The sequence below is a fragment of the Ictalurus furcatus genome, chromosome 17 (genome assembly GCF_023375685.1).
Source record: "Ictalurus furcatus strain D&B chromosome 17, Billie_1.0, whole genome shotgun sequence".
NCBI lineage: Eukaryota > Metazoa > Chordata > Actinopteri > Siluriformes > Ictaluridae > Ictalurus > Ictalurus furcatus.
The window spans coordinates 6,121,087-6,136,998 of NC_071271.1; the positions used below are offsets into that span (position 1 = coordinate 6,121,087).

The 15,912-nt window shown below is 39.6% G+C and overlaps 1 protein-coding gene across 1 annotated transcript in view; it reads left to right on the plus strand.

Annotated features, from left to right (window-relative positions):
• The window catches only part of traf4a (tnf receptor-associated factor 4a), a 35,227-nt gene extending 22,228 nt beyond the window's left edge, over positions 1–12,999 (plus strand). The window contains exons 2-7 of the mRNA XM_053646879.1: positions 837–888; positions 5,390–5,494; positions 5,791–5,952; positions 7,402–7,563; positions 8,878–9,033; positions 10,397–12,999. Coding sequence (XP_053502854.1) covers positions 837–888; positions 5,390–5,494; positions 5,791–5,952; positions 7,402–7,563; positions 8,878–9,033; positions 10,397–11,029 — 1,270 coding nt within the window. The 3' untranslated portion in view covers positions 11,030–12,999. The remainder of the gene's footprint in view (positions 1–836; positions 889–5,389; positions 5,495–5,790; positions 5,953–7,401; positions 7,564–8,877; positions 9,034–10,396) is intronic.
• Positions 13,000–15,912: the final 2,913 nt, after the last annotated feature.

Sequence of the window (15,912 nt, forward strand, 5' to 3'; positions counted from 1 at the left end):
TACGCACACACACACACACACACACACACACACACATACGTACCTCTACCACTACTTAAGTCTAATATCACGTCCAGTATCTGCAATTGTGAATATTTCACTGCCTGAACAGGCTACACTGCACGCGGAGCCTCACTATTGAGCTGTTCCACCAATCTAATCTGACCTTAAGTCACATACCCTTCTCTCTCTATCTCTCTGACACTGTCAAAAAGAGCTCCAGCAAAAACACTCACTTTCCAGTCCAGCCTGACCCTCCCTGTGTAATCATTTCCCTATGGGGGGAAAGGAGCAAAGCACAAAACCCCAGCTTGAAACACATTACAGCAGGACTGAGATGCCTTGCTGTATTTTTCAGATATCATGCTATTTATATTAGGGGTGGGGGGTTGGGGTGGAGTGGGGGGGGCTTATTACTATGGCTATTATTTTGTATAGCCATAGAAAGTAAGATTGGAGCCATTGATCATTCATAGATACATATAATATTAAATTAAAGATATGTTAAATATTCGTTTCTAGATACGCATATTAAAGTCAGCTGTTTTAGAGATTATAATCTAGATGTCTTTGCATAGTTGCATGATTGGTCATAAGTTAAGCAGGCTGGGAACTCGGCCATTTGTTTCATTACTCAGCTCAGCAAATTTCTGAGCCCATGTTGATTTGACAATCCTTTGTGTTCATACAGATCTGGGTTTTAGAATAAACAATAAATATGTTTTAGCCCAGTCTTTTTATAGAGGGATGATGGAATTGTCTGTACATAAATGATACGTGTGCTGCCACACAGTCAGGATGACCTTAATAATGTGTGTTTCTTCTTCTGTTTGTAGTGAGGGGGTGTTCAAGTGCCCAGAGGACCAGCTCCCCCTGGACTATGCCAAGGTAAACCATTAAACCCTTCCCCACTCTGCACTACACTTTCATGCCATTCTGAAGCATTAGTTCATGCTCTCTTAGCATGAACCAAAAGCCAAACAGGACCACGTTGTGGCCCCTTCCTCCAATCCTTATGCTGCTTTAATCAGATTATGCCTCAAGGTAACATCTCAGCAACATTCTGCAAACGTGTGCAAATGACACTAACCAACAAGCCTCTTATTAACCTGGGAATATCAGATGTGGAAGTAGGAGGGCAGATGTAGGATGTGGAGGTGTTTAGAAAGAGAATACAGGATGAATCATCTCAATTATTCTCCAGTTTGATTTGCCTCTGCTAGAACAAAGCTTGCTGTCTCCCGGATGGCACGGCAAATGTCACTGCGTGGCACTCAAGATGAATAAGTCTGAATTTCGACGATGATTTAATGCTAGCTCTTTGTTTGTTCAATGTGGTCATGATGTCAAGACGAAAACGTTAATGAGCTCTAGGTATGGTTGTGGGGGAGATTGTGGTAAGAGACCAAAAAAAGGACCCATGCTATTTCTGGGAGATTTCTCTAAAGACTTTCCTCACAGTAGCTTTCCCAAAAGTGATACTTTCTCCAATCTATTCATGGGAGAAAATTACAACCTGCATTTTTGGATCATCTTGCACTACACCCCGATGTCTTTAATTAGAGTTTTGGCTCGTTTCAAAGCCCTTCGTTTTAAGCATTTAATCGGACCGGACCACTGTGGGCAACAAATGGCCCTTAGAATTTAAAATACAAGTTATTCTTTTGTACTTTATTTCACCATTGAATTAAAACAGATCAAGAAATCGATATTCAGAATAGATGTAACAATGTCCGACATGTTTTCAGTTAAAGCCTTATTGTGGCGTTTGAGGCGAAATGGTAACTTGTATACTCCCGCCTCCAACCAGTAAAAGCCACTGAAAACACCCCCTCAACTTGAAATTTCAACTCGTCAAGTCTTCTCAACTACCAGTTCCTTCTCCATTTATGGAGTGACATCAAATCAACATGGCAACCCACACTGAATAGTGTAAAGTCGAACATGCCGAGGTGGGAAATGACATCATTACAACTTATCAGTACACTTACCACATACCAGGTACCACGAATGTATCACCTATATGCTTTAGTGACTTGCAGGAAGGCTTCTGGTTCCTTAGTCATCTCCTCATGTCCCTGTGCAGGCGTGATCAGTAGGCAAAATGTTTCTGCATGTTTCTTAGATCTTCAAACATCTCCAAATATCTCCAAATTGATATGCAGTGGGGAGTTATGGTCAGGGGTAGGGTAAGTTTGGTAAAGCCTTCTGTTTAAAGGTATGACTAGTGACTACATGGCTAGTAGTATGAAATTGCCTGGGACCTGCGTTTCAGCTTCTCTGCTGTAACAAGATGAAAACGTTTCAAACAACCTGCGTGTTTAAGAACGCCACTCACAATACACACACATTCACGCATTACTCCTTCTTGCTATATACCCCACTTGTCTGGTTTCATATAAAGTCCAAAAATTGCTAAAACATCCTCCTGATCCAAGACCCCTGAATGTCTCAGGCTTACAGATCTTTGGTTCTCAGAAGTATTTCTGACAAAATATGAGCCAGCCTTCGCTACATGAAGTCAGATTTTGTGAACTTTAGAGTTTAGTGACTCAAAGCAGATTATGTCCCCTCAAAGGATTGACTCCACATATGATGGCACACTTCTTTCTTCTTTTTTTTTTCTTTTTTCGCTTTAATCTGAAAGACTGCTTGCTGGGATTGGCAGTTACTCTGTTTAATGCTAAATTGTGGGGTTGGGGGTTTGAGCTGATTGGATGGAGCATTTTCTCATCCTTCTTCATGTTTAAATAGACAACAAGAGAATGCACAGCAAACACACCAAGTCATGCACACACACAGTCATGACCTCGGTCTTGATAATACACTCTAAAACAATATTCAGTTTAGGAATGTTGTAAACGTAAATATTTGTATAGCTAGTGTCCTGTCTGAAGGTCATTTCAGTCTCAAGTAAGCCCCTGTATAATTAACAAGCATTAACATGCTTCTTAGGGGTATGTGGACTCAACACCGTCCTTTAAATAACTGGCCTAATAAATAAATATCTATAACCTTTTATGGCACCAAAGACCTCATGGCCACAAATTTTTTTTAATGAATTATGCACAAGTGGAACATTGCTTGTAGCACTGTGGTGTGTCTATGGCAGTTATTATCATGCTTTAAAAGTGAATATTATTTAGATGTAAGTTTGCGATGATAAATAATCTAACGAAACACACAGTTATTTAATAGAACTTTGAAATCATCCAAACATTGCATTGTACAGGGTTATTTTCCTGTTTTTCAAAAGTCACCCACACAGGTCTAACTTTTTAAGACCACTGGACTGGTCTTCGCTCACTGATAGGTGTAGCTTATTTACAAGGGCACAGCATATGGAATTCAATTTTGTGCCGAAAGTATTTAACGTAACTTTTCAAGAAATGAACAAAAATATACAATGAGAAAAAAAGAAAAACACTCTGAAACTGAAAACGGTGAACTCGCAAAAATTTAACCTGGTCCTCAAATTCTTTGTTAACAGTTTTCTAAGGTTTTTGCTAATCATGGTTTATGAATGCGTTGCCAGAGTTTTCATTTACGCTTTCAGAGTTTTCATTTATGCTCCGAAAGTTTACATTCACCATTCTGGCACAAATCTCACGTATGGGTGGGGCTTTCCAGTAACTTACTCTCATTGGCTAGTGAGATTTGGATCGACAGCTCCCTGACCTGGAAGTAGAGACTTCGGTGTTTTGGAGAGCGTTCTAGATGCAGTTCTCTGTATAGTTATAGTGTTTGTACTTTGTAGTGGAAATTATCTATTTACTTAGTCAGTATATTAGTTCCTAGTTAATATTTGAGGTTTGGGTAGTCGACTTTTCAAGATGAGCTCTCAGGAGTGGCATGGAACGGCATCATCATCATTGTCATCATCAATGTCATCCTCCTCCTCAGCTGTGCACTCGAGCTGTCAATCTCACTAGCCAATGAGAGTAAATCGTTTTTAAGCCCCGCCCACACGAGAGATTTGTGCCAGAATGGCGAATGTCAACTTGCGGTGTGTAAACCAAAAATTTGAAAGCGTTAGCGTATAACCCATAATTAGCGAAAAGGAAGCTTAGAAAACTCTTAACAAAGAATGCTGCTTATTTGAGGACCATGTTACGTTTTTGCCACGGAGTTCACTGTTTTCAGTTTCAAAATGTTTCTTCTTTCTCATTGTATATTTTTGTTAATTTCTTAAAAAGTTCCGTTCAGTACAAATTTGGCACAAATTTAATTCCATAACAACATGTTATTTAGTGAATATAACAATAAATTTATACCACAGCACTGTTCTTGATTCTCCATTCCTAATGGCCAGAAGCACAGCTCTTACAGGAGTTCCAGCTTCCAGTTTTCTATTACTGTGCTTGTTCTAATAAATTAGCATTTCTATAGAAATAACTTGCACAGGGACAGCCAGAGGAAGCCGTTTCGACACAAGAAAGTCTTCAGGATGGAGTACTTTGTAAAAAAAAAATACTTTCCTTTTTTTCCTCTTACTAACTTTAAGAAGATAGGCTGGTGAGGGAATGACTCTTTATAGCTGTTATAAAGTAAGTCATAACAAGAACTAATTTGTTGCACTGATGTTCCTCAACATTAAATTAATTCAACTATAAACTGATAAGAGTTTGACATATTGTTATTTAATTATTTGTTGTACAATTGTTAACGTTAACAAACTGATGTGGTGTAAGAGCAATAAAACACTTTGGGTGGTGCTATTATAGGAAAATACTATTCCTTACAAAATACATAATAGCACTGTTATAATGCGACATTATGTAACTGTTTATATAACTTGGTTCAATAAAAAAAGCAAGAAAAAAGAAAGAACTAGCATTATTCAGCCTGTAGCTAAAACATGGTGTTCTTACACTACAGTGAGTCGCCCTGGAAAGCCTAAAATAGTATCTTACAAAATTTAAAGCCAGAGCTGTTGGGTCAGATCTGACACAAGGTTATCATACTCATGTATATGAGGTGACAAATTTAGAGATTTGAACCCTATTGAATAAATGTTAGGCAGTCAAACCGCAGTGCTGTTTCTTACCAATAATAATTTTGATCATTTTGCATCCTGTGTATAAAGCAATACATCATCCCTATATCTCAAAATAACCATGTGCATATTTATTATAGATTATAATTGCACATTTTCACAAAGGGTGCCAATAATTCTGGAGTTGACTTTCAGAAACAAAAACAAAATATGATTAAAAAAACAACAACCACCTCTCACTAGTTAACAAGGCACCTGTTGGACAAGTATCTCTAATCTCTAATTCATTTGTTTCTACTGTATAACCTGTACATGCAACACACCTTTTGCTGTCCAGTTCACTTTTCATGTTGTTCTCACACATGTCTCATTTACTCTGGCTGTGTTGTGCAGATCTACCCTGACCCTGAGCTGGAGCAGCAGATCCTGGCCCTCGCTATCCGCTGCATCCACAGTGAGGAAGGCTGCCGCTGGACCGGCCAAATGAAGCAGCTGCAGGTCAGTTCATCCCATCACTCTGTATGTATGTTTTTTCTTCTTTTTTTCCCTGGGATTTGATCTATGTTTATGAATTTCTTTCCCACTACCAAGAACTGTTTTGATTTTGTTCACTTTATAGTTATAATTTTATAAAATAGTAATCATTTTTTTTAGTTATCCTCTACTTGTATCTCAGTTGCATTTGCAAGTGTTATAGCGCTCCATTTGACTGTAACTATGAGCACCAGTGTTTTATGAGACTGAAATAGATCAAATGTAACGTGTATGTGCCTTTGATTTGCTTTCTCCGACAGAGCCATTTCTCTACCTGTGCATTTAATGTGATCCCATGCCCTAACCGCTGCAGCGTCAAGCTGACACGTCGCGACCTGCCCGAGCACCTGCAGCACGATTGCCCCAAGCGCAAAGTCAAGTGTGAGTTCTGCGGAAGCGAGTTCACCGGCGAGGCCTTCGAGGTACTCACCTTAGAACAGTCACGAAAGAGTGATCGTTGTTGCTGTCTCGACTTTGGGAAATGTGCAGTGGTAGTGCTTGCCTTTTGCGTGAAGACAGGCAATTTGGCTTACTAATCACTCAAGCCTTTTAATCCAGTAAGCCTTTTTCTCAGGGTGCCTTCACAACTACCTTACCTTGTTTGGTGTGGACCAATCATAATTATTTTGACTCCCGTCTTCACACTTCACGCATACTCGTGCTCACGAAAAAACCAACTGGTCCGCCAAACACTGGTGGTCTCGGCCCTCATCCAGGTGGTTCAGATCATCATAAAACCTAGTTTTACGATTATCCACACCAAAACGACATGAAAGGGACTAACCACTTGTATCATTGTGGTAAAGCTTTATTTTCAGTCATCATTTTCATCTTCTCAACTATAATAACAAAAAGAGTGTGGAACTGTTGTTGCTACTTCTTTATGAGCAAAGAGAATGAGGAATGTGACAGCACATGATTCATTGTGTGAAGACCTCTTCTCACCACAGAACAAAATTGTTTATTTCTAGAGCACATTAATGCATGCACAGTTTGCTGAAATACACTTTAATGGATATTTTATCATCTCATTGACCAAAAGTATAACTCTAAAATAGCTCCATGTTGGAAATTGATATTGACGTTAAATTACGGGTACTTGCCTAAAGTATGCTGTCTTCTCAAAATACATCTGCATGGGCAAACAACCCTCAGTGAGACCAATAAGAAGTGTTCACCTGAGAAGCACAGGACAATTACAAGCACTTCATGTGTCTCAGAGGAAGCATGTGCTAGCCTTTACCTTTCCCGTGTGATAGGCAAAGGTAGCTAGTAGGTGAGAATGTACAAATAGGGATGTAAGGATGCACTCTGGTCACAATTTGATTGAATTTATAATACTGGTTTCACGATTTGATTCGATTTGATTCTCAGGAAATTTTGAGCAAAATTTGAATGAAGAAAATTTATGATTGAAAAGACTTCCTTTTATATTTCTGAATTATGAGCAAGGCAAAACAATATGCTTTTTTTTTTGTCTGTGCAAAATGGAAATTTAAAAAATTGGTATGAAAAGATTGTAAACAAAATGTACTACAGGTTCACCACATTTTAAAAAATCTTTACATTCACCCAATACTTTGATTGAATAAAGTAACTCTCTGATCCAGGGAAAATGCTTGATTGAAACATAATGAGCTCCATAGCAGTCTCTGAGGTGTCGTTATAAACAGAGCTCCAAAGTCGGCTAAAATGCCTGACATCCGTGACCTCGTTCTCAGACACTGTAGATTGAATTCTGTGGTTGGGTTTATAGTTCAAAGCTTCAATTAAAACCAGATGAAGCATCTGTGAAGGGTTTTTTTTTTTTTCTTTTACTTTATCCCTTTTTTGACTCTTCCTCATGCCTTTTATGTGTTTGTCTCTTTCAGAATCACCAGGGCATTTGTCCCCAGGAGAGTGTTTACTGTGAGAACAAGTGTGGAGCAAGGATGATGAGGAGACTCCTGGCCCAGCACACCATGGCTGAGTGTCCCAAACGCACACAGCCATGCAAGTACTGTGGCAAAGAGTTTGTCTATGACACCATCCAGGTCAGTTTCATGATGCAACCATGAACCACTCCAAATAGTCACCTCTCTAATCTGAGCTAACATTTCTTTTTACTTCTGTGAGTAGTTGTCTTCAGTGAGTCATACCTCTCTGTCATACTTTAACACAAGACATTTCGCAGGTGTTTAAGATGGCGAGGTGGTGCAGTGTAAGTAATGTGTATATGTTTGTGAGTTAGTTAAAGGAACAGTTGTGTCTCAGTGGTGTATGAATAGGGGCAAAGGCTCCTAAGACTGGGATGGCAGGAGGCTTGTGACTATATGAACAGGGGCATTCATGGTAGAGCTGAGTTTGGTGCCAGTGAGTCACAGCTTGAGCTGGCCCAGTCTCTATACCCGACACCTGCATCACACACAATCCTGTGCTCACACACACTATCCTCACACAAATTCACGCAGTAACTTTCAGTAAGTGCTTTCTGGTGCATTAAACTATATTATACCACAGCACTGTTGAACTCTTGATTCTGATTGGCCAGAAGCTGTTGATTCATTTTCTCTAACAGCAGCTCTAACAGTAGTTCCATCTGCAAGGCAAATCACAGGTTTATATTAACGCGCTCATTCTAATGATCATTTCTGTAGTAATGGGAATCTAATCTATTCACAGGGACTCGTATGATGGACCCTCTAAATATTTTAAGGTTAAAATATCATTAACAAATAAAAATATATTATTCTGAAAGGGTAGTTTTGTGTAACATTTATGGAAAGAGATTCCAGGGTTAACATTTTGTACCATTCCGTAAGTTTTCAGACACCCGAAAACCTCCTTGCTGGAGGACTTTATGCTTTCCATGACATGCTGATTTTGTCCTATTTACTTGAAGAGAGTGGGGGGGGAATGAAAAACCTAGTCAGAGTGTTTATAGCTACTATAATGTGAAGTGATAACAGGAACTAACTTGTTTTATGGACGTCCCACAGCAATAGATGTAATTATGAATGGATAAAAAGTATGATCTGGGATAAATCACTTCCGAACATGCTGTTATTGGATTCGGCATGACTTTTTGGGATTTATTCCTTACATAAATTATTGGATCATAGTTCCATTTAATACTTCTTATTCAAGTCCATGGATCCAGTCTTGTCCTCTGTTTTCTACAGTCTCCTCCAAAAATATTGGAACAGCAAAGCCTATTCTATTCTTTTCACTATACATTGAAGACATTTGGCTTATTTAACACCTCTAGATGTAAATATCAGGAAATTAAAGCTGAAAACTCTGAAAGCTCTCGTCTCATATTCATCTTTTGATCTCAAAGGTCAGGTGCTGTGTCTTCTTTTTTACAGAATCATCAGTACCACTGCCCACGTTTCCCAGTTCAATGCCCAAACCAGTGTGGTGCCCCCAACATCGCCCGTGAAGATCTTGCAACCCATGTGAAGGAAAGCTGTGGCAGTGCGTTAGTGCTCTGTCCCTTTAAAGAAGCTGGATGCAAGCATCGAGTGAGTCTCACTTTCCTTAATGACTACATTACAGTTAAGTTGTAGTCCACTTGGTACACTACAGTTTTTTGGGATTTGGGGGATTTTGCCTGGATGATTTAAAAACCAGAAAAACAAAATGTATTTTTTTTTTCTCCTGGTTCTGTAACTATCCCTGAAAGAATTTGAACTTTACATTTACAGCTGAACTCAATTTTGATAATATGGGTTGAGAAGGCTGAACACAGAGCAGTAAAGTTAAAGTGACTCAACATTACCTTCCCAGCACTTAAGGGAAAACACCCATGAGATAATTGTACACAAAGTGTACACAAATCTATATAGATGGTTCACTATAGTGCAATCCTTAGTTCTGAAGCTAGTCACATTAAATTGTGCATAATGCTGTTCTTACCCAAATTCTACCCCCTGTACTACCTGCTGTACTGCCATACCGTCCTGCCCAAATTCTAAATTTAATTTATTTGTTTTCATTTATTAAATCCCCAAAAGCATATTAAGGACAAACAGTGGTGTTTGCCTTTAATAAGCGGTGGTGCAGAGTTATAGTGGTGCATACAGTTAAAACACAGTCAACTGGAAATACAGTGTAAAATAATATGATGTGCTGGACCAAATGCTATTATTATATAAGCTGTGGAATTATAGGTTGGAAGCCATATTGTTAAATTCGACTAAATTTGCAATGTTAATTGTGATCATTGCAACTAGGACTATTCATTCAGCAAAATATTGGCAGGAAAAACTCAGTTTCCTTCGTCAGTCTGCAGTTCTATCCCTCATATATTTGAGCTTAAAAGGCAAGTCACTGAGTCTAAAGGCAATGGACTAGATACTAAATATCATTGTGCAAGAAAAATCTAGCAACCTTGGACATGTGAACTTGGTTTTGACACCTTGAGTAAGGCTTGCTGAAGCCAATACACATTACTTTATCAGTCACTTTTTACATGTTTTCAGCCCTCAAAATAAAGGCGTTTTAACTGCAAACAGTCCACATGTGTGCCTGGTTTTTGATTCTTTTGTCTGACAGTAGCCAATTTTTTTTCTTGCTTTTGCTGGCTTGATTTTCTCCAGTTTCCAGTGCACCTGTGGCTTTTTATTTGGATACTAGATGTGCTCTTGCACTTCATTTTTGACTACATACAAGGTATTTGCATAAACTGAATTGTGCACCCAGAAAATTTAATTACGCATCTGTGTAACCTGAGTGATAATACCTTTCCTGTCTACATATTAAAATAAAACTTACTCGCTGGCTCAGAAAACACTCGCAGCCCAAAAAAGTGCTATGTCATGTTTTTTACTATTCATATTCTATTACAGTACCCATGTCCACTGACAAATGCTCTTTCACTTGCAGTGCCCAAAGCTGGTGATTGGCCGACACCTGGAGGAAACCACCAAGTCCCACCTGACCATGATGTGCAACCTGGTAGGCCGTCAACGGCAGGAGATCTCCGAGCTGCGGCGTGATCTAGAAGAGCTGTCAGTGAGCAATGATGGTGTACTCATCTGGAAGTTAAGCGACTACTCGCGCAAGTTGCAGGAGGCCAAAATGCACAGCAACCACGAGTTCTTCAGTCCACCCTTCTACACACACCGGTATGGCTACAAGCTGCAGGCATCCGCTTTCCTCAACGGCAACGGTAGTGGTGAAGGATCGCATCTCTCCGTTTACATCCGTGTGCTGCCTGGTGAATACGACAACCTTCTTGAGTGGCCTTTTTCCTACAAGGTCACTTTCTCCATTCTGGACCAGAGTGATCCATCACTCTCCAAACCACAGCACATCACCGAGACATTCAACCCAGACCCAAACTGGAAGAACTTCCAGAAACCCAGCGGCAGCCGCAGCTCACTGGATGAAAGTGCACTAGGCTTTGGCTACCCCAAGTTCGTCTCGCATGAGGAGATCCGCAAGAGAAACTACATCCGTGACAATGCTATCTTCCTCAAGGCCTCCATCGAGATCCCACAAAAGATCATGGCTTGAGAGCTTGAAAGCTTGAAATCTTGGACCAACAGATTATTGACTTCATGTGAAGACCCATTGTTCCTCCACCTGAAGTATGCTCAAGGAGAAAACTTCAGGAACTCCAGGAAAAAAGATTTTGAGTTCATCTGTTTGATCTGTTTGCTAGCCCATGGTGAAGCATATGAAAGTTAATGTTTTGCTCCACAAAACTAGCATGTTATATTTGTTTTTATAGGTTTGTTTTTCAGTGCTTTTTCCTTGCAACACAAGCCTCTGGACTTTCAACAGTGCCTAGAAATTTTCAGTTAAAGATTTGTTTAAAAAAAAAAAAAAAAAAAGACACCTTATAGTGGGGTGTAAAAGGTTATATGTAGCCTTTGCTACATATAGAAAGTTTGAATGCTATGTGGGAAACAAGGCACCACTGTTCTAAGTACACAGCAGGTGACAAAACTTGTGGGGTCTGGGCTAGGAATTCAGTGTACACACTCAAGCTTGACTTTTGTTTACACACTCTTTCCCAGTGATGGTCCTTCAACAGAAACTCAGCAGCAGGGTCAGTGGCACACAGTTTTCTCATTTACTTAGTTTGAAGTTAACTAACAGCAGCTGTGAAGTGAACTTGTCTCAGTTGGTCACCTCCTGTCACTTGAGGTCTTTCCAGGCTCAGCTTTTAGTTTAGTACATCGTGCCAGAGTGTAACGTTGAATTTTATTTCTGTTAAAAGAATGCTATGGCATTTTTTATGAGCACTCTGTCTTTTTGAGTGTAAGGAGAACGCAAGGATGGAAGAACTTTGTTTACATGCTATAGGTCTACAAGTGTAGAAAGAGGGGGTGGTGTACTAAAAAGCAGAAGCTAGCAGTGAATACTTAACATTGCATACCACATACTATGTACTGTAACACTTACAAAACCTCTGTCTATTGAGTGGTTTTTGCAGAAAAATCATCATGTGAAAACTTAATTATTTTGCGTGAATGAAATGTGAGGATAAACTGTTTGCAAATGTGTTCTAAACCTGGAGATGGGACCTCCAGACTTTCTACCCTTCTCTTTGTCTTACTCTGCTGGTCACTGGCAGCTGAAAGAGAGTACAAGGGACTCCAAAGTATGTTGGTGCCTCAAATGGACGGGCGCTCCAGTTTGCCTTTGCAGCTTGCAGATTTGAAGAAGTGTGTCTCCATATGTCTGAGGAAGACAAGCTTTGTGCAATATGGCAGCCAGTTCTCAGACCACAGACCAGGAGGGCTCGGTCCGTAATATGTGAATACTAATGAAAGACATACGGATGCACATTCGTACATTCGCTTTCTCATGTTCCTACTCTTCATGAAAAGTCCTGATTACACCACACTGTTATACCAGCTAATGTTGTCAAAATAACATTAAGAAAATGTGGGGGAAAGTTTTTTGCAAGATTCTGTATTTTACAATGTATTTGAAAACATTTTATACAACACTTTTGGGGTGACAAGAAAAGGGAGCTGTTCTTGGACATTTTTTTGACCCTTTCTTCGTTTCAGTCTCTCTGAAATTTGCTCCGTTGTTTTGGTCTGCATTTTTTTGTTGCATATTCTGTCTGTACTATAAGTTCTTAAAAAGTATTTATTTTAAGCCATTGCCTAGGCTCGATATGCACACTGGTGCAAATGTTTTTATATGTTAATAAATGATTGCTTGTCATTTTCCCCTTGAAATAAAATGATGACTGTAGCAATTGTGTTTGCTTGGGTTGCCTTGTGTGTTACGATGTGATCTCTGCCCTTAGGATAGTTTACAGAAAATACTCTGCTGTGGTTAGTGCTGCCAAGTTTCTGTCACGTGGCAATTTGATGGCCCACTATTTATATGCCTGCCTATCACAAATATTTACTGTTCACATCCTTCACTTCCTACTTGGTTTCGGCTACACAGTAAACACAGACTGCATACCTGCTGCAGAGGACAATGCAATAACTTTGAATACAAGGAATTTCTTGAAGCAACATTTGTCTCCTGTCCTATTCATAATGAGCTTATTGCTCAACCCATTCAGCTGTACTGACTCTTGTTTTGTTGGGAAATTCTTCTTGTCAGCATTTTGCCGCGGTGGCTGCGTTTCCCCAGATCCCCTGCACAAGATTTCTCACTCTCACGTTATTTCATACTCACCTGTACCAGGCACTCATGAGTGTTTGCATGCCAAGTCTGCCTGCCTTTTCCTCACAACAATAACTAGCAAAGTAGCACCACGCACTACAATTACTTCATCCCTAAACTTCCCACCCTATCTGCTTTAAAAACCCAGAGAGATGGAGGGAGAGGAAATGAGGCAGACACGTGTTCCGCTTTGAAGTTGGTCCACTGTCATGGGTTTTTTTTTTTTTTTTGGCACCATAAATGTGGGGGTTTATAGAAAAGGTGGAGGAAATACTTCCTCCGATTTCCCCCCAGGAGAAAAGCCGTTGCTCTGCTTAAAGTGTCCAAAGCAGAATTTTTGGTCTTAACTAAAGCATAGCCTTTGAATGGTATGCTGAAACATCTGAGAAACAGCTACGAATTAACTGCAAATTCATGTTTACAAGAGAGTGATGACTCTGAGAGTCATTCATGTTAGTAAGCCTCTCCCTGAGCTGTCTCTGTTTGCAGAGCCAGATTTAAAAAGTTGCACTGTTATTTAAAGCTACGTGTAATAATCCAAAGACAGAGTAAAGTTTCCTGGCATGGTGGCTTTGTGCTCCTCTGTGGCATAAAAAATAGTAACCTCTAATTACACATTAGCTCATATGTGTTTCCCAGTGGGAGTGGAGGAATCATAAGTGGCTCCTGTTTCAGCCTTAAATTCATTGGCTGAATCCTAGATAGCGCCCTACTCCCTGTGTACATTCATCATATATGGTATGAAATATGGGCTTCAACAGTCTATGTAGTGCAGTAACGTGTTGTTGATTTTTTTTTTATTATTTAAACATTTTCTGACTAATATTTTTAATCAACGTCACCAACATTCACTCACACTCCCTCTTTGTTCCTCATAGTTAAACCTTAACAAATGGAAACTTTCCCACCGATAAGGGCTCTGATAGAAGTGTGCTGGAGAGAGAGACTAGCACAGCAGACTATGTTTCTTCATACTCGCTGTGTATTTGTAGTGGTGCCATACTGCTGTCGGTCACGTCAAAAGTTAAACAAAGCATACACTGGGATCAGGGACAGAGAGCGATCTGCTGACTCGCTCTTCTCTCCCACAGATCACTGAAAAACCTTATCAAAGACAAGGCAAATGTCCAGCACTAATAAAAAAATTTTTTAGCAATAATTAATGTCAGACTGTTTTTAGAAGCACCCACTGCTAGTTATTATTGTATAATATTCCACCAATGCCTCAGTGTTTTACAGTTATCATACTAAACCTACAGACCCTAGTTTTAGGTCTGTGTGACAGTACTGAACTTTGGTATTTCGCATTGTTTGTGACTATAGTATATTTCCCTCCCTGCTGTCTCATTGGAACTCCACGCATATTGATTTGCAAATTATGCACCTTCTTACAACCTTCATTTAAATTTGATTTGTATAGCACTTTTAACAACAGACAGTGTCACAAAGACGCTTTATAGAAATCTTAATGTACATTTAGATCCTTAAAGCCAGAGGTAACAATGGCAAATAAAAACTCCCTGAGACGGCATGAGGAAGTAACCTGACTTAAAAGGGAACTCTTGCTCTTCTGGGTGACACCCAGATTATAAATCATTACAGTACACACACGTGTAGAAGAGTAAAGATAAACAGTACATTGTGTTGGGTGTGAGCATATTTTGAGTAAGAGTCCTGAGAGAAACACACGGCAAGTCTTTATTATTACAGCAGTACTTAGAGGGTACACGTCTACAGTATCCAGGTGAGATGACCTTATCATCACTATCACATGACCAAAACCTCAAGCTGGTGTGTTAACTGCAACGCCTAGAGGCCAAGAGAGTTGAGAGTAGTTCAAAATGCTCCATGTACATTGGCATTCTAAGATGGAAAGCTACCTGTGTTATGAATGATTTTCCACATTCCTCCTCCTCCCCTTCTTTTGACTCACTTGCTTGGAGAGCCAGTATTTAGCATGCCTATGAGAGTTCCTCCCAGTTTATGAGTCACCAAACATCAAACCAAGAAACCAAGAACAGCACTGTTTCAAGGTTGTGGACAGTCACCAGGTATCCACCATCAATGACATTAGGTTAACAGGAAATATTTTTAGGTAATGCTTTCATCTTAACGATGTCCCAGATAATTTAGTTCAACACTGCTGTTCTGCAGCCACCTTGCTGTGCTCTCCACTGAGTGAACGCTATTGCCTGTAAAATGCACTCTCACTCTTGAGTCGCTGTAGCGCTGATGTATGTGCCTTTCCATACTAAACAGAAAGCCATTTTTCTCAAGCCAGGAAAGTGTGGCTCAGTGCATGTGTGAGGTCAGCAAGGACAGTTTTTGCCCTTTGAGCAGTGAATTATGGCCCAATGCGGAGATGAAAAAGCTATATTCAGAGTAAACAAATAGTGTGGCTGGCCTCCATGGCTCACATCACATTCCTGTTTGTGACTGGGTTTGTCCCAGCTTGTGTGCGCTGTTTAAAATGAATCAGCCGTGTACACAGGCAGTGGTGTTTCAATGTATATATCTATTATAATGATTAAAAAGAAACTGTTTTAAGAAATATGAAGTTGTATTTTTTTAATAAATATTAGCATTTTATATAAAAAGTCTAAATTCAAAGGGTTGACACTGATAATGAAGGAATTTGGTAGACATAATCCTGTAGTTAGCTTTTAGTTCTGCCTCTTAGTTCTCAGTTTCAGTATTTTTTTTGTACACTTTTCTATCCACAAATGTTAGGAAGTTGCAAACTTGCATGTCTATCTTTA